Source organism: Dermacentor variabilis, chromosome 7 (genome assembly GCF_050947875.1).
Source record: "Dermacentor variabilis isolate Ectoservices chromosome 7, ASM5094787v1, whole genome shotgun sequence".
Lineage (NCBI taxonomy): Eukaryota > Metazoa > Arthropoda > Arachnida > Ixodida > Ixodidae > Dermacentor > Dermacentor variabilis.
Genome location: NC_134574.1, coordinates 32,934,640 through 32,954,461, shown reverse-complemented (window position 1 = coordinate 32,954,461; position 19,822 = coordinate 32,934,640). Strand labels below are relative to the sequence as shown.

Genomic DNA, 19,822 nt, shown 5'->3' with positions numbered 1-19,822 from the left:
CAATTCAGATGTGGTGGGAAACTGCCAAAACACAGTTGCGCAACGCAACGCTGTAGGAAAGCAGTACATAATTGGAAACAGACCTAATCATAAAAAAGTGCACGTATCTTGGTTGCAAATACTTCGATGGAGTCAACATGTGCAATTGGTTCCGGCAGGCGGTTCCAGGCTTCAATTGCAGATGGAAAAAATGAATATTTAAATGTGTTGCAACGCGCAGAAAACTGTCTGATGCACTTACGGTGATTTGTTCTTTCCGAATGTTGGAAGGGTGGCCTAATGTACTTTGTTTTATCAATATTTATGTGCCCGTGATAAAGAAGGAAAAGAAACTTCAAGGCAGCGATTCGCCGTCCTGATATTAGAGTCGGGATATGTGCTTGTTCACGTAAAGCAGTGACGCTGTCGTACGGAGAGTATCTGGAATAAATGAAACTGAGTGCCATGCGCTGTATTCTATCAAGTTTATCAATGAGGTAAGACTGCTGCGGGGACCATACAATGCAGGCATACTCAAGTATTGGCTGAACGAGGGTTTTATACGCAGTTAATTTGACATCGGATGGTGCTGTTGCCAATTTCCGACGTAAGAAATTGAGCTGCTTAAATGCCTTTGCACATGTGATATCAATATGAGTGTCCCATTTGAGCGAGCTCGAGAATGTCACACCCAAATATTTTACAGTATCTGATCTTATTATAGCCGTACCTCTTATGTTGTAAGTGAACATGTTAGGTACCTTTTTATGTGTAAAAGTGATGCATGTTGTTTTACTGATGTTGAACTTCATTCCCCACCTATCACACCAGTTGGCAATGCTGTTTAGTGAGGTGTTTAGCTTAATTTGATCATCCACAGACCGAACAGTTGTGTAGACAACACAATCATCTGCAAAAAGGCGTATGGTTACGTTAGGCTCAACACATGATGGGATGTCGTTGACATACACAAGGAAGAGCAATGGCCCCAGCACGGACCCCTGTGGCACACCGGAAAAGACTTCAAGGCTCTCTGACTCATTATTGTTTACTGATACATATTGTGATCTGTGTGCGAGGTAAGATGCTATCCATGCAACAGTGTTAGATGCAATTCCAATAAGTTTAAGTTTTTCGATCAGTTCACAGTGAGGCACGCGATCGAAGGCTTTGGAGAAATCGACGAATATGGCGTCTCCTTGTAATCCGGAATTAATTATCTCTGCAAAGTCATGCGAAATTTCCAATAGCTGTGTCACTGTAGAAAGGCCCTTCCTGAAGCCATGCTGTTTAGGGTATATCAGGTTATTGTTTTCCAAGTAACTAATAATGGATTTGTTAATAATGTGCTCCATTAATTTGCAACAACAGCTTGTTAAAGAAATTGGTCGGTATGTGTCTATGTGCAACCTATTGCCACCTTTGTGAATCGGGATTACTTTTGCGACGAGCCAGTCTGAAGGTAATGCAGCTGCTTGAAGAGACGCCGTAAAAATCCTGTGTAAGAACGGAGCCAGTTGGGCAGCAAATCTTTTTAGAAACGTATTGGAAATATTATCGGGGCCGGGCGTTTTCTTTGTGTCAATGTTCAAGAGTAGGTTCAGTATGCCTGGCTCAGCTATAACTACGTCAGGCATCGCTGAATCAGATGCAAACGAAACATCACTTAGACGGGGAGAGCGTGTGAACACGGATTGAAAATGGGCATTAAAAGCGTTAGCAATGGTGTGTGCATCATGGGTAGGAACACCAGCGATTTCAATTTGTACTATTGGGTTTTCAGATTTTGACAGATAGCGCCAGAATTTGTGCGGCTGACTGTGCATGAAGTTCGTCAGAGTATTCGAGAAAAAGTTATCTCTCGCCTTTTTTAATTCAAACTTCAACGCAGCCGAAAGATGCGCGATTTCCACTGGGTTATGTTTTTTCCTGCGCATCCTTCGCAATTTTCTTTTCAAGTGGATGATACTGCGGGTAATCCAGGGTGTTTTTCTATTTGTTCGTTTACGTATTGTGGGGATAAAATTTTCTTCACAATGTTTTATGGCACCCTTAAATTTCTCCCACAATCCGTTAACATCATATGAAGGCAGTAGTGTGAAATCCTCAAGCACAGTTTCTAAATAATCTATGATGCTGACGTCATCTGCTCTTCTATAATCTTTAAAATCAGTGTAAGGATGATCTTGGTGACCCGCCTGTGGCGTCAGCCCAGAAAAGGTCAACAAAATCATTTTGTGATCAGAAATATCTTCTATGCTAATTTCTGGTTTGATAGTGCTCGAGACAAATGCCAGGTCTAGCACTGATGCGACGCCTCCCTGCTGCCTTGTTGGATGGTTAACTAGCTGCGATAATGAGAAGCTAAACATTATTTTCAGCAGTTGGTCACAGCTTTCCTTTTCCCTAGCCCCAAACGTTAGGTTATCCCAGTCTATCCCTGCCAGATTGAAATCGCCGGTTAATATCAGCTTGGTTCTGGCATTTACCTTGGTGTGGAGGAAATCGTGCAATTGCATCATGTATTCGACGGAAGCGTTAGGACGCCTGTACACACCACCTATCAGAACAGACATTCCGCACGCATTAACGGTACACCAGATGCTTTCATGACCAGGTATGCCCTCGTGTTCTTGAAATATAACGCTATTTTTTATTACTAGGGCTACGCCCCCACCGCGACCGTCACGGTCTGTGCGAAGGAGGCTATAAGCCACTGGAGCTACTTCAGAGTCATGAATGTCGGGGTGCAGCCAGGTTTCGGTAATTACCATGATGTCAGGAGAGTACAACAAGACAATTTCTTCTAATTTTTCACTTTTGTTCACAATGCTACGTGCATTAAGGCACAACAGTGTCAAGGGGCTTGTGTTTTGCGGTCATTTATCAGTTCCGGGCGGAGCAGCGTCATCGTCAACGTGTGCACGCTTAATCACAGTTCTTCTGTTTTTCTCGCAGTCCCACGCGTACCAGGTGTTGCCAAGCTTCATTTTATCAAACCGAAGGCTCACCTTTTCACCTTTCGCGCGATCAACCTTCGACGACTGCCACAATTTTTTTCGCACTTCCCGAACAGCTGGGGAAAAATCCTCAGAAATAGATATGGTATTGGTTTCCAGTTTGAAACAGTTACGAAGGACGGCAGCTTTTTCAGAGAAGTCATACAAGCGTAGTATTACTGGTCGTTCTTTGTTCTTAATCTTTCTACCAATGCGATGAATGCGTTCGAGTGATCGCACCTCTACCCCGAGCTTTTCTTTAAATATGCTCTCCGTGACATGTTTTGCCAAGGATGTATTAGTTTCATCATTGTCTTCCTTTAGACCAAAGATGACAACGTTATTGCGGCGGCTCCGATTTTCTAGATCATCCAGTTTTTTGGCCATGTGTGACACTTCTTTCTGTACGGCCGTAATTGCTACTTCACACTTATCAACCTTCTCCTGGTATAGCTTAAGTGATGCGAGTGTTCCTTCAATTTCTGTCAGCCTAGTCTGCACATTAAGTAACCCGGTCTGAAGAAGCGTTTGAGAGGCCTGAATTTCAGTAACCACTTTAAGAACTTCGTCAATCTTAGGCCCCGGATTTTCCTCCACATCTCCACTCAGTTGTAACAGCAAACGCACAACATGCAATGATTCACAGCAACAGCGGAAAAGACAGCCGGGGCTTGGCAGCACCACTAACCCAACAGAGCTGGTTCTCAAGCATTTAGAAAAGGACCATTTATCACCAACCTGTATGAAGACGAACAAAGGTTTGAGCATTGCGTCTCGGATGGTGCCACCAAGCCCACTGAAGTCGGCGCGCCGTTGGCTCTCAGTTTTATACTGCCTCGACATTGTCGCCGTCGTCGCCGGTGCGCAGAAGGGGCGGTCCACCTCCCATGATGCCTCGGGTGGTGAGTCAGTCGACTCGACAACGTGCGGAATCAGCGCAGCGTAGGGCACGTGTAGGCATGGTACTGATGACGTTGTCGAAGGAAGATGTTCAATCAGTATCGGAAGGCCATCGCCGATGCGCACTTGCCCTTGCACGAACACCTGTATGAAGACGAACAAAGGTTTGAGCATTGCGTCTCGGATGGTGCCACCAAGCCCACTGAAGTCGGCGCGCCGTTGGCTCTCAGTTTTATACTGCCTCGACATTGTCGCCGTCGTCGCCGGTGCGCAGAAGGGGCGGTCCACCTCCCATGATGCCTCGGGTGGTGAGTCAGTCGACTCGACAACGTGCGGAATCAGCGCAGCGTAGGGCACGTGTAGGCATGGTACTGATGACGTTGTCGAAGGAAGATGTTCAATCAGTATCGGAAGGCCATCGCCGATGCGCACTTGCCCTTGCACGAACACCTGTATGAAGACGAACAAAGGTTTGAGCATTGCGTCTCGGATGGTGCCACCAAGCCATAAAGCATATTGCGCTAAGCACAAGCGTTACTTTGTGCAAAAAAATTTTTTTACATTGCAAGTTGATGTTTCATGCGAGCTTAAAAGAGCCTTATTGGCCGTCGCGAATGCCCTCTGCACCCATTTTACAAGGGGGGTGCATTTCTGCTTTTCGCAATTTTTCCCTGAGATTGGCTGTCCGAAGAAACACAGAAACACAGGAGAGAAAAGGTATGGATGTTAACTGGGATGCACGTCCGGTTTTTAACCCTTCACAGGGGGAAGGAGACATAGGAATGAAGGCAGCGAGAGGACAGAGCGAAAGAGCAAAGTTTCCAGCACATCTACAGATGCGCACCGAGTCTATAAACGGTCGTGAAGACCTCTCGACTTGAGGAAGTGTAAAAAGGTATCGTGGCTTTCTCGGACGTAGATGCGTACAATTATGGTCCAACCATCTTCACATTCGCAAGTAATCTAGATTGCAGCAGACCTATTGCTGTCCGGAGATGGGCTTAAGATAAGTTCAGTCGTTTCTGTGGCTTCACAATAGTCGCACATAGGCATGCCCCCTCCCCCTTCCAAAGTAGAATGAGCAGGCCTTTTCAAATGCTACCTCGAGTCAGAGCCGTTAGAAAAATGTCCGCTCAGAGCCGGAAACTATTGATGGGGTTTGTAGCTTTTGGAAGGCATACATTGTATGATGATGAGGTTTCTGGTAGTTATAAAAATATCCATATTTGTTTCGTAGCTTTAGCAATAAAATGAAGCTTTCTTGCAGCGTTGGTTCTGAATAAGGGAATCGGCACGGGCAGGCTCTTGTATAGGCAGGCTTGGTGGCTTCGTCGGTGAGCTCCTCACCAGCAATGCCGGTGCCGGGCAGTTACGAAAAATATAATTTCATGCCTTTTAACAATTGCTTGAAGGTGCTCCTATCTTACCTTATACCCAAGCTGTTGATTAGTTCTGCATTATATCACAAAATGCACACCCTGAAGTGCTGCCTGAGACACACAAAAAATGGCTGCCGCTTAACTCAGGTAGCCTTGGATGTACAAAGTGAAACCTTGGTTTTAGCCTAGTGAAATCTTTGTTCACTTCGTTAACTTTTGATTTAGCTGTAAATATTATACTTAGGTATACAATGATCGTTAAGCCAGGTATGACGGCTATGCTTAGGTCGATGGCTAGACATGACTATGATAAGGCTTGGGTAGACCCAATCATTCGACGGTGCAACGCTTGTTGCATTCCGGACCCTTTCCAGTGAAACAGCTCGCCGGGCAATATCCGCGGTATGGTCAGACGCCGCTTGGCGACGATGGCTCAAAACTGTCGTCGCCAAGCTTCCGCGCAACGCTCAGAGAAGAAGGCCCGGCCTCGCTCTCATCCATGGCCAAGCTCAGACTGATTAGGCGAGCGCGGCGCTCCTCTTAGCCAGGTAAAATTAATATGCAACATTATCTGCAAGAAACTACAAAACCAACATAACAGTTGTACTAAAGACGTTTGCCGAAGGACTGATTGCGGTGACTTGTCCAACTTGAACAACCTAAAAGCCCCGACGAAAAACAGCCTAAGCCCAAGGTAAGGAACTGAGCATGAAGAACAATATAGTGAGATGACCGACATACAGCAGCATCATGCCCTTTCATAAACTCACCCCCATTGATGAGCTTAAAGCCAGCCCAATGGTGCTGCCTTCGTATGCTGCACTGGGGCTCGGTCTCGCTGTCAGCATCATGGAGGCGAGCGTTGCCGAGATGGTCACAATTCCAGACAGGCCTCCGGAAAATCGTACTGTCCGTATAATGTAAATATATGTGATCAGCGCCCGAATAGTTGCGTCGATTAGCCGGTAGCAGTGACCACAGAACCGCCTTTCCACTCTGTACGAGCGAACGACGGTCATTGTGTCGCGAGTCTCCGTCACGTGCTGAAGCAGGCGAGAGTACTCCACACTTTCAAGGCGTCTCGCAGCATTAGAAGCTTTGGCTAAATATACCTGGGATAAACAAAAGGAGTGTTCACTTTCCTTGAGCGCTTTTGACACATCTCGATTTCGGTCTTCAAAAATAGTTGTTAACAGAAAGTACACTTCATTTAGTTAATGACACAAATGCAATGGAATAAAAATGTGATCTGGCAACTGTGTTAGCAGCACTTCAGTGTAACTGAGTGATAAAGAAGTCAATTATGTACATGCAAATTTGTGTCACTCACGCCCAAATGTCAATGACGAGTGATGGTTGTCCTATGATTATCAAGTGTGATTATGATACGTGTGTAATTGTGTGATTGCCGGGAGTAAATCTCAGTTGAAGTTCCGCGTCGATCCTGTGGGTTTTTTCCCTCGTCCGCCGTCGTTTGCGCAGTTACATGATGCATTACAATAAGTAAGGACAGCTTTGTTGGCAGGTTGGCACCTGATGTTGTGTTGATCAATGAACTTGCAATTTACTGCATGTCCGCTAGCAGTAGCGCGCCGATCGCCAACTTAGCTCCTTGATGATTACACTTTGATTGACCTTTTTTGGCGAAAACCGAAGACCCGGAAAGGTGAAGCGTACTCCTTCAGGTTTCAACCAAGAATTCTTAAGGCTACATATGCCTAATTAATGGGTCCTTTCATTACGGACAAACTCAATTCCACTTTTTCACTGCCGAAGTTTATATTCATCTTTGCATAACGTTGCCTCCTTGTCGCGGGGGTGCTTCAACATCATCTGCGCCACCCCTTTGTGAAGGAGCCAATGGGACACAAGCGTGCACGTTTAAGGCCACGAAGAACTACTTCAAGGCTGAATAAAGCGTTTATTATATTCGTAAACTGTGATTTACGTCTGGCAACCCTTAGTTCATTATCACGTAAAATGAAACATAGCCATGAACTCGCAATGACTACCATTTGTATGACGAACACTAGAAGTTGTGTTTGTAGCTTTCCATGTCTAAGTACACGTTACTCATCCTCCATTAGCAAGCAAGAAATGAATGCGCAAGAGCGCATTCGCCGTAACGTTTCAAGGTTCCAACCTAGGAAAGACTGATGATTACCATGTATACAAAACCTACCAAAGCACTAATATGCTAATGCAAACTGTGCACTTGACAGCGAAATCAACGAGGCAAATTTTGTGTTGATAAAGAAACGTTTGCAAGTACCATGACTCATTTATCTGTACCGGTAGTCCTACCTGCAGTGTATTAGGTTAACGAAATCCCGGTGCGTAGCACATACCATGAACACAACGAAAATTGCTGCTGCGAAGGCTCCCAGAAGACCCGCTGTCATTGACTGAAGGCCCGTCACGGTAATCTTGGCAACTGCCACAGGCAGCGCCTGCATCACCTGCTTTGCTGCCAAAAAGAGCCGTGTGTCGACGTTGTCCAAATCAGTAGAGAAACGATTGAGCACCCGGCCGCGAGGCGTGGCGTCGAAAAAACGGACCGGGCTGCTCAGCACACGCCGTACCATCTCGCGGTGCATTTGGCTCGACACTCGCCGGAAGCCGAGCGCTAAGAACAGAGCACCGAGGCATCCGAACAACACTGAAAAAGACGGCGCACAGCATAACAGCTTAGAAAGCGCGTTCTTTCTTTCACCCTTTCATTGGTTCCCGTTTACGAAAAAAATGCAGTGTAATTATGAGAAAGTCCACACAGACACTGCTTGATGTAGCCTATACTATAAGTATTTAAGGGATCTCTAGTTATTGCAAACTTGCAGCTAGCATCGTAATGACAGTGCATAAATTAGTCTCATCTGCGTGCTTGTGCTTTGAGACGTTCTTGTGGAATAGTTTGCTTTTACTATGTGGTATTTTTCATCATTAGACGAAAATTGTACGAAATCATACTTTCAAAAACCCAGAAGGAAATATCCCTATGTGTGCGTGCGTATTCACTGAGCATTATCACGTTTGTAAAGCAATATTTTGTTCAAGAACAATTGATTAGCAAGTTCACAAAACCATTCGAAGCAAAAAAAAATATTTTTTTTATTTTACGCAGTGACCATCGGGGCTGAGGCGCCATACTTGCGGAAACCGCAAAACGTAGCGTCAGAGTCATCTCAAGTAATTTTTGTGGCAACCTCTATGCCCTCGACCCCGTTGTTTCACTTGATGGCACAGATTCATGCACGTAAAAAATACAGAAACACTGATGTACATAAAGTAATGGACATAAATTGGTGTATAAAATATACAGAAAATAGAGTAAGTTGGTGCTGCAGAAACAAAAATGAAAGAATAAATCACATCCGATGTTAACGTGCATGGTGGCATAGGGATAGCCAAGAGGAGAAAGCCGTTCATTATTGTCAAAACATTACATGATGCATATCTGAGCCCCCCCCCCCCCCGCATTTTAAAACAATTCGGTAATCTTTACAGGTTGGCAACATTTGAAATCCAGAGTTGCAAAACGCGATAGTTTGGCTGCGTCTGTGCAATCATGCTTAGGTGGCCCAACTTTCTAGATAACGAGCGAATTTCTGCTAGTGTGGTGTTTTCACGTGCAAATATAAAACAAAACGTCAAACACCTAACTTTTATGCTATTCAGAGGTTATGCATGCTATAGCTTTTTTATAGTAGCTTTAAAAGTTAGCTATATAATGCACTATATTGGCAACGAACGTTACTAGTTGTCTTTGCAACTTTCTCGTATTCAGATGCACACATGCGTGTGTTTTTATACAGAACATCCAAGTAGATTGTTTTTCCAAGAATACACTTGTTCAGCGAAATGTTTCCTCAATGCCACCGAAAAACTTTAGCCACGTGTGTTCCAGAACCCATTGCGTGGCGTTATGTGCCGGCATCTCCACCTCTAAAATAATAGCTGGGGCTTACAGCGTCACCTTGTGAGGGTGTCACCTAAGCAGTTGCTATGAATGAACTTGCATCTCTAAACGAGACCGTCTTCGTACATTGTAGGCTTCAACACAAAGGTGCAAGTATAAGCGAAATGATAACGGAACCCAATGACAGCATGCGAAATTATGGACGTGTGATTTATTATACATGTCTGACCAGCACGGAATCAGATACATTGCCCTGAAATTAGGAACTAGGCACGAACGCCCGAGCTGGCGCCGCCATTCTCGCCACCATACCTCCGTAACCCCATCATTTTTGCTCAATGCTGCCTTTAGCGGGAAGTCAGACGTCTTCAGTATAAACATTAATGAAATTATGCGATTTTGCGTGCAAAGAGCACTATCTGATTATGAAGCCTGCCGTAGTGCGGGACTCCGGAATTTTGCACCACGTCGGATTTGTTACAGTGGGCAGGTGTTCTTTAACAGGTGTTCTTGCATTACGTCCCCATCGAAATACGGCCATTATGGCCGGGATTCGATCCCGTGATCTCATGCTCAGCAGCCCTACACCATAGCCACTGAACAACAATGGCGGATCATCGTGAAGGTAGTGCAAAGTAATCCAGTGGCGCGTGTAGTTGTTTATATTTAGCGTGCGACCCCATGTTACCGCCAAACAAATGTTATCGCATAGCGCAGGACGCGCCAAGGAAGTATCCGAAGTTTCTAGAATGTTATCGATGGTTCCATCCGCTGTCTGTCATCGAACTTTGGGTAACATGATTGCATGTAAGCGCGACGTCAACAGTGTAGAACTTTGTGGAAGACACTCGGCTCCCAGCGACTACGCTGGAACTTTCGGAGACTGATGTATAAAACCTTACGCGCTAAAGCCATTCATCATATTCTCCACGATCGCCGAGTGTCTTCGCTGCTGTCTTTGTTCTCTGAGTGTAGCCTGCTTTTGAGGGGACAAGTTCGCCCAATAAAACGCTAGTTTCGTTAATCACAGTTGTGCTGCCTTCTTCACCGTGACATCTGGTAACATCTGGTGGAGGTACTGGTGCGTTCATCTACCTGAACACCCCGCAAAGCCGCGATCCAAGCCCGAAAGCCGAAGACAACACCAACGTCGCCAAGGACCAGCGAGCAAGCCGTAGGCAGCAAGGATTGCGACCGGAATACGCACCTTTTCCCAAGAAGACCAGAGAGCTCAAGCCCATGTCGGAAACCCCAATGGCTGCCCCAGCATCTCCCATTCTGCAGCAACAACCTCGGTACCCACCAACCTTTCGTGGATCATTGTCTGAAGATCCAGAAATTTTGCTCAAGCGCTATGAAAAAATCGTGACTTTCAACAACTGGGACTCCGAGGACAAGCTGCGGCATGTATACTTCGCCTTAGAAAACGCCGCCAGGACGTGGTTTGAGAACCGGGAGTCGACCCTGACAACGTGGGACCTGTTCTGTAGCGCCTTTATGTGGACCTTTACGAGCGTCATGCGTAAGGAAAGGGCGGAAGCTATGCTAGAAGCCCGATTACAACTGCCCAACGAAAACATAGCGATCTTTACCGAGGAGATGACGCGCCTGTTCCGCCACACCGGCCCCGAAATGTCCGAGGAGGAAAAGCTTCGCCTACTCATGCGTGGCGTCAAGCAAGACCTTTCGGCGATATGAAACGAAATCCACCAAAAACCATCGAGGAGTTTCTTCACGAGTCACAAGCATCGAGAAAACTCTGAAAATGCGGAACCGGCAATTCCACCACCAAGAAAGCCCAGCAATCTACGCCGCAGTTTAATCATTGGCCACCGACGACCTCATTAGAGTGGCCGTGCGAGAGGAGCGTCAAAGGATGTTCCCAAGGTCCCAGCCTCAGGTTGCGTTGATCCCGGACATTGTGAGAGAAGAAATCCAGCGGTCACTCGAACTTCCCGATGGCCAGCCCAAAACGCCACAGGCAAGGCTGAAGCGACCACCTACGCCACCGTCGCCCGCCATCAAGGTAACAGTCCGTGCCCACGCCAGAACGCTCTAACGACGGAATTCCGCCGTCTGTCGCCACCGCCGCGGCCAGCTCTCCCACGTGTCATCCAGCGAAGCTACCCAAGGAAGACAGTCGTCTGGCACGCCCCTGACCACCGCCCGCTCTGCTACCACTGTGGAGAAGTGGGTCACCTCTACCGCCGGTGCCCATACCGGGAGATGGGACAGCGAGGGTTCGCCATTAATGAGCCACGACAACAGCTTAGCGAACGACCTAGCGATATCGCCGACTACATTGCCGCCACTCAGTGAGCCCACGACGACCGTCCGGTTCGCCGTCACCAGGCCGCTACCTGGTGCCGCAGCGCCGACCATACACTGGCCAATCCCGGAGCCGGTCTGCTAGACCATATCCGGAAAACTAAAACCAGCAGCAACCGATGCAGCTGCGGTTGCTGTTCATCGACGCCAATGAAAGGCAACCTGGCAATGCCACGTATCAGCCACAGGTCCACGCGACGCAGCCTTCATCCGACGCCAAGACCTAACTGTAACGCAAGACAAAGAACCGCCGACCTGCATGTGCTTCTCGACCACCACGCAGTCATTGCCTTAGTGGACGCAGGGGCCAATTACTCCGTCATGAGTGGACACGTCGCCGCCCAGTTGAAGAAAGTAAACACTGCGTGGAAAGGCCCTCATATTCGTACCACTGGAGGATACGTCATCACTCCGACTGGAATCTGCACGGCAAGAATTACCGTTCGTGACCAGACTGACCCTGCCACTTTCGTTATTCTCCAACAGTGTCCACGAGACGCCATTCTCGGCATGGACTTCCTGAACCTACACGACGCAATCATCGACCTGAAGTCGAAGTCGATAACGCTGTCGGAAGATCGAGCAATACCGCCAGAGAGCGCTCCTAGTCGCCACGCCTCGAGTGTGCTCGAAATTTAAGTGAGCGTCCCGCTGCGCTCGAGCATTATTATTTGCGTCGCAAGAGGGATCGCTCGACTTCACGGAGGCAAAGCGCAAGTGATGCTAACCAACTTCAGCCAAGAGTTCAAGCACATCAGCAAGGCCACGACAATCGCGTACATTGAGGAAATTATGGAAGCCAGCAATGGCTTTGTCCTCTCGGATTCTGCCACATATAACCCGACAACCATAGTTCCAGATCCAGACTTCGACATGAATCCAAGTCTTACCATAAGTAAGGAGCATCAGCTCAGAAGTCTTCTTCGACAATACAGACTTCTTTTCCACGTCATCGAGCATTAGACAAACACAAGTCGCAAAGCATCGCATAATAACCGAAGAGTGCACTTGATTACTCTGCCAGAGCCCTTACGGAGTTTCTACGCGAGAACATGATGCTATAAAAGAACAAGTCGACGAAATGCTGCGCGACGACAGCATCCAGCCGTCGAAATGGCCGTGGACATCTCCTGTAGTAATGTTGAAGAAAAGGTTAAAACCCTACATTTCTGCATCGATTATCGTCGACTGAACAAGATCACAAAGAAGGACGAATACCCCCTTCCTTGGATAGACTACGCATTGGATCGACTCTGCAACGCTAAATACTTTTCGTAGATGCACCTGAAGTCTGGCTACTGGCAAAAACAACTAGAAGAGAGATAGCAAAAAGACCGGCTTCATCACGACAGACGGCCTCTACGAGTTCAAGGTCATGCCATTCGGACTGTGCTCGGCGCCTACAACGTTTCAGCGCGTCATGGACACGGTATTAGCAGGATTGAAGTGGAGGACGTGTCTTGTTTACTTGGATGACGTCGCTGTCTTCGCCGAAAATTTCGACGATCACTTTAGGCGGCTTCCGACAGTCTGAGACGCCATCAAGTCATCAGGACTAACTATGAATTCGGAAAAGTGCCGATTCGCTTACGATGAGCTTCTCTTCCTAGGCCAAGTCATCAGCAAATCTGGAGTACACCCCTACCCACAGAAGACAGCTACCATCGCAATGTTTCCGTGGCCCATCCACAAAGAGGCAGTGCGTAGATTCCTAGGCATGTGTGCCTACTACAGGCGCTTTGTCAAGCATTTTTCACGCATCGCTGAGACGATAACACATCTAACCAAATGTGGTGTCGATTTCAAGTGGGAAACGGCGTAGGCCAGCGCGTTTCAAGATCTCCAACGACGCATGCAGTCGCCGGCGCTACTTGCGCACTTCGACGAGGGCCCCGATACCGAAAGCCACAATGACTCCAGTAGCCTAGGCCTCGGTGCCGTCCTAGTCCAGAGGAAAGACGGACTTGAACGAGTGATCTCTTATGCTAGCCGGTCGCTGTCAAAGCGGAAGGCAATCATTCGACGACTGAAAAGGAATGCCTCTCCATCATTTTGGCTACAGCAAAACTCCTCCCTTACCTATATGGCAGGCCATTCAAAGTCGTCAACGACTATCACGGGTTGTGTTGGCTGGCTAACTTAAAGGACCCTTCAGGACGGCTGGCGCGGTGGAGCCTCAAACTGCAAAAATAGATCATCACGGTAATCTACAAGTCCGGACGAAAACACCCTGACGCCGACTGCCTATCACGCGCCCCCACCGATCCGCAGCCGCAAGACGACGAGGACGGCGACTCCTTCCTCGAAATAATAAATGCAGAAGACTTCAATAAGCAGCAACTAACAGACCCGGAGCTAAAAGGCCGCGTCAAGTATTTGAAAGAGAACACGGATGTTGTCCTTAGGGGATTTAAGCGCGGATTGTCTTCGTTAACGCTAAAGAACCACCTGCTCCCAAAGAAGAACTTCGCACCAGTCCGCGAGAGCTTCCTTCTTATTGTTCCGTCAGCGCTGCGTCCATAAACACTGCACGCCCTACATACCGATCCGACATCTGGGCACCTCGGATTTCCCCGTACGCTATCGAGGACACGGGAAAGGTATTACTGGTCGCGTCTGGCCGCCAAAAGGCTGTTTCACATGGCACGATTTTCAGTCAGCGACACAGCGAATTCCGCCGCGACGTCGTGGGCTCTCCGCGACTGGATTCCAACAAGTTGATCGCGCCGTCGCTCAGTCGCAGCGATCGGCGCGATGTGGCGGGGCCAATGTGTGTTTCACCGCGCGTTGGTAGCTCTGTGGAGCAATGTCGCGCGGCAGTTCTAGCTATGTTTAGGCGTACCTACCAGCGTTTGCGGCTTAGGAGCTTCATAAATTTCTTTTCTTTCGCTTACACAATTCGTTTGAAAGGAGAAGCTGCACGCTATCCAGATCGGGAGAAGGACGCCGCTTCAACATAATGCACGTACCCACTTGGTCGCCGCCTTCGTCAACCGCTTCATCCCTACAAATCGCGCCAGCTGCTTATATACATGCACACTCAACAGTAGTTTGTTCTTCTGCCAAAGGAAATAATCATCCAGGAAGAAAAGTTGCGTCTCGCATAGTAACAACGAAACTAGAGTGTACTACACGGAACCACCCCACCGACGCCGCCCAAGACGCACGCTCATACTTGCGGTGTAGAGCAGCGCCTCAGTAACCGTATCTGCAAGCTGCCGTGTCTCAACGCCTTTAAACATTAAAAATGGTGTACCTATTCTATTATCGAATAAAAATAGGAAAATTCGAACATTTGACTAGTATCCATGCTGTTTTTATTTAACGATGCAGGCATGGATACTTCGTGAGCACGAGGCAACCCTGCGCATCGCTGCGACGGATATCGCGCAGCCGTAAACGGATGTGAAAGCTGTGAGCGAAAATCGCTCTGCGACGTGCGCGGCAGAACCATTTTTTTCGCCCCATTTGCACCATGTGAAACAGCCTAAAGTCGCCCGTTACCACAAGACTTGCCAAGACTGTCAGCGACGCAAGACACCACCAACAAAGACAACAGGACTACTACAGCCAATCAAACCTCGTTTCCGACCATTTCAGCAGATCGGAATGTATTTGTTGGCACCGTTTCCGACGTCAAGATGCGGAAATAAGTGTATCGTCGCGGCTACGGACTACCTTACTCACTTCGCTCAAACTAAATATCTGCTGAAAGATAGCGCAGTCGAAGTCGCAAAATTCTTCATCGAGAACATCCTGCTGTGACGTGGTGCCCCAGGAACCACCATCACCGACAGTGGGGCGGCCTTTAGAGCATAGCTCACCCAAGCTATTCTGCAATACAGCCAGAGAAGCCAGATGAAGACAACTACGTACCACCCGCAGACGAATAGTGTCACGCCGCGCCTGAACAAGAACCTCGACGACATGCTAGCTATGTACGTCGATGTCGAGCGCAATACGCGCGACGTGGTCCTGCCGTACGTGACCTTTGCATACAACACGGCGGTGCAAGAAACAACACAGACCACTCCGTGGAAGCTTGTTTACGGCAGGAACCTGACAATAACTCTCGACGGCATGCTTCCGCACGTCACTGATGAAGAGAATCTTGACGTCGCTACCTAACTCCAGCGCGTCGAAGCCCGACAGCTCGCCAGCCTACGGATTAAGAACCAGCAGCGTACCGAGAGCCGACACTACAACCTCCAATGACGCTACGTCGAGTAGCAGCCGGGCGACCGCGTTTGGGTTTTGACACCGATACTCCCACGGTGACAGTAAGAAACTATTTCAACGCTATTTCAGACCCTACAAGTTCATCTGACGTATTGGCGAAATGGATTATGAGGTCATGCCAGACGGTATTCCGCATTCACCGCTGCGCCGCGCATGATCTGAAGTGGTCCACGTGGTGCGTCTTAAGCCATTTTACGCACGCTGATGAACTTCTTTATTTTGTTGTGTCTTCGCTACGGTAGTTTCGTTTATTACTTTCGTTTGTTTGAAACATCGGGTTGACGCTTTTTAAGATAGGGGTATTGACACGTGTACTTGCTTATCTTTAGCGTCGGATCACGTTTTACCGCCTAACAAATGTTATCGCATAGCGCAGCACGCGCCAAGGAAGTATCCGAAGTTTCTAGAATGTTATCGATGGTTCCATCCGCTGTCTGTCGCCGAACCTTGTGTAACCTGATTGCATGTAAGCTCGACGCGAACATTGTAGAACTTTGTGGAAGACACTCGGGTCCCAGCGACTACTCTGGAACTTTCGACGAATGATATATAAAAGCCGACGAGCGTTGACCCGCTGATCAGATTTTCGACGATTGCCGATTGTGTTCGCCGCTGTTTTTGTTCTTTCAGTGTAGCCTGCCTTTGAGGGTACAAGTTCGCCCAATAAAACGCTAGTTTTGTTAATCACACTTTTGCTGCCTTCTTCACCGTCACTACTACGTGACAATAGTATATAAAAGCTCACTTTTACCATTCTGCTTGTCTCCTTATGGTTGGAAACATTCTTCCTTACTTTAAAGAGCAGCATGGACAGCGACAGCCACGAGGAAGTTTTCCACATTTTTGGAAACTCGAACTCGTTAAACGGGGCAAACAACGGCAAACTAATGCGAAGGTACCCATTCTGCTTACATAAAGGCGCAGCACTGTGTGAGAGCAACACTGTTTGCCAGTGGTATCCTTTCACAAAACAATCACCAAGATAAGAAAAACTTCCTACATACCATCCAACAGGCAAAGTGCTGCAATCCCAGTGACCCAAGGCCTTGTAGCGTTCCCGAGAACATCTGAGTCTGTCCACTGCTTAATCCAAAGCAGGTAAGCTCCAACCGTAGCTGCTCGTATCACGAAGCTTATCGAAGCTAAAACAAACCAGGGGCTTCCCATCCGCATTGCTGATAGGAACAGATCCAAACTGCTCTGTAATAGAAATTACATGAACCTTCTGCAGTGGTGTTGTTTGAGCAAATTACTTTTTATAATTTATTTATATGGTCGACTATTTCGAAAACGGGCCAAATGGTACGTTTACTTAAAGTGAAGAACAATGTTGTTGATCCCCTGCGGGAATTATTCTTGTTACAAATACATTTTCTAGTTTGCATTAGGGCACATGCCATGGCAACATAGCTCGCAATCAGCACATCTCTTTTCAGTCAACAATTTTTGTATACGCAGCGCTTCGCCGTTTCTTCGCTTTGTTATCACGCGATCGAGTTCGTTGAATAAAATAGGACATAAAAGAACAATGCAATTCTTATCACTCTTATCATTCTGATCAATTCAATGCACTCTATCGAATCAGGAAGCGATTATTCAGATTTCTGTTTTTATAGGAAAATCCCATTGAATGAGGTTAACTTCCCACCAACAGTATAGGTGCGCAGACAGATTCAAGTTGTCGCTTGGCCATATAGCCTTAGCAATAATAATAACTTCTTTATTTCAATCAGTGATGGAGGAGACTGTGGGTAAAAGTCGCTTTAGAGGTGTGGTAAGCAATGCAGTTGGCAAGTTTGGCATGTGTCATGCAAATGAGCGCTATTTTACAGCTATAGGATGTACAAACATTAATATAATATGTAAAAGACACGTGTTCTTTATCTTAATGGCTAAGAGATATCCACCACACACTAAAACCACTTGAAACAGCATGGACGTAGAAATGTGATATGTAGTGAAAACATGACCTGCAAGACGATAGGATAGACGAAAGCGCAGCGCTACTACTTCGTGGCTCATTGCTCATACCCAATACTTGTATACCATTGCACAACAAAGTGTAAAACCAGAAAAACAAGGTAGGTCACATCCCAGCAAATCTATCTGATGCAAGCCACTACATATAAAGGAACAGAATTCCATTTTTATAGGAATACAAATGGGCAGCATAGGCAATTGTTGTGCTGCTTTGTACTTAGAGTGCTACTACGATTTCTATCGTCAGCTGATCGATGTTCTTTGCCCGAAGTCGGATTTCGTTCGAATTTATTCGCTCACGCTACCTTTAGCAGCCGCCAACATGTCAACATGCCATTTCCTTCTGGCTCGCCTGTTCCTTCAGTATATGGTGTGCATTTCACAGCGCTTTGTCTTTCACGGTTAAAGACAATGTGGTAGTAAGCGGGCCCAGAGTTCTACCGCACGGTGCCAAAGCTCGGGACCTCCGCAATATCGTGAGCATCACGGACGCACATACGTAAAAGCGGCATGAGGCCTTTGATTTGACGAAATGTTCCCGGCTACCTGCTGACAGATTGAACCTCTACTCCAAACATGCGAAAGTCTACGTTAGCAAATAGGGACTATTGTCACCGACGTTGAAGGTGTGGTGAGAACACAAGACCTCTTGAGATCCGAGGTGAGTATCGTAGATGTTTGAATTGATGTGCTCTGCCAGCTTCAGGAATCTGGCCGAGAAGATATTAGCCGACTCGCCAGACGACTTGCACAAGAATGATATTTCAGACGCCAAAAATTGCGGCGAGAAAGTAGTGTCCACAATATGAAAGCTACGGTTTGAACTTTTAAATGCGTGATCACCTGAAGACTCAAACCCAACGGCCAGCCGAACATCAAGAAGTCTAAAGGCCAAGCTGCCTCTACTCGAACTCATGAATTTTGACGGAAATCTCAAGAATAAGCAGCGGTTCTGAATGAAATTCCTCAATACCGTGAACAGCAACGACGAGATAAGTGTTTCGTATTAGTTTAACTAGTTTAACGTCCTCTTACCAGTAGCAGATGCTTCAGACATTTAGGGATTGCAGTCCACCGAGGGGTCTTACAAGGACGCGCTTGACCTACTGAACAACTAATTCGGCAACAAAGACAACACAGCACAAAACAATCTACAATGTATATTTATTGTAATACCGGTAAGTTTGTCGTGGAACATTCGCCATTTCAGATCTTTGCGACAACTTCAGGTGCCTGTGCATTGCATCAAGCCTCTTTGCATGGAGCCATCGAATTGCTATACCATTCTGCGTGAGATTCTCTTGAGTCTAATGCCTTCAGACATCGTGCTAAGTTTCCACGAGCTTCAGAAGCTAGCGAAAACATCGCCAGTGGAAGCAAATAAGATTCAGTGCAGCAGCATCAGCGCCTATTGAAAGTTCACGTGGAGTCTTGTATTTACAGTACTCCTAGTGTTTTTTAGAAGCTCCGAAATACTGACACAACTGATAGTGGCTCCAGCTATTTCTTTGTGAAGGTTTCACAGATGCCAATTGAGAGCAGATGCCACCGGTTCAAGAGCCCGAACTTCTGTCTTTCAGAAACCCCAGAAGACACCTACAGCTAGGGCCTTCGGGCTAACAAGAAAATTTTGACTGCGGATAACAAGAGGACAAGGTCATTCCGAAGAAGATTAGTCAACGAAGATTAGTCAAAGCCAGGAAGGACACCTGCATCACTGTGATAGACGACACTAACCTAGATTACGTCGCGAATAATACAACGGCACCTACACTGGGACTGCCCGGACAGAAGAAGATGACCAAGTCTCGCAATTGTGCTTACGTCGTGATCAGTGAGACGAGCATGTCCTATGCGCTTTCGCCTAATGTAAGCAAGAACACAGTCGAGCCATTCAGGCGAGCAAATAGGGGACACAAAACAATTCCAGGAAGAACGTACAACAGTGAACGTAAAGCAAACTAGGCATTCTTGTGATGAAACGCCAAAGAAGAATATTATCTTTAAGATGCACGACTCTGGTATGATTCGCAACGAAGAGAAGTGGAGTAGGGAAGACATTCTTATTGCCCAGACTTTTGCAAATCCTTGCGACCCCGGAC

General features: G+C 47.1%; 1 protein-coding gene across 1 annotated transcript in view; it reads right to left on the bottom strand.

The window, feature by feature from the left end:
- LOC142588589 (ATP-binding cassette sub-family C member 2-like) overlaps nucleotides 1-16,934 on the bottom strand; it is a 121,023-nt gene extending 104,089 nt beyond the window's left edge. The window contains exons 1-3 of the mRNA XM_075700425.1: nucleotides 16,745-16,934; nucleotides 7,606-7,916; nucleotides 6,028-6,369 (exon numbers count right to left, since the gene is read on the bottom strand). Of these exons, the coding sequence (XP_075556540.1) occupies nucleotides 6,028-6,369; nucleotides 7,606-7,916; nucleotides 16,745-16,913 (822 nt within the window). The 5' untranslated portion in view covers nucleotides 16,914-16,934. The remainder of the gene's footprint in view (nucleotides 1-6,027; nucleotides 6,370-7,605; nucleotides 7,917-16,744) is intronic.
- Nucleotides 16,935-19,822: the final 2,888 nt, after the last annotated feature.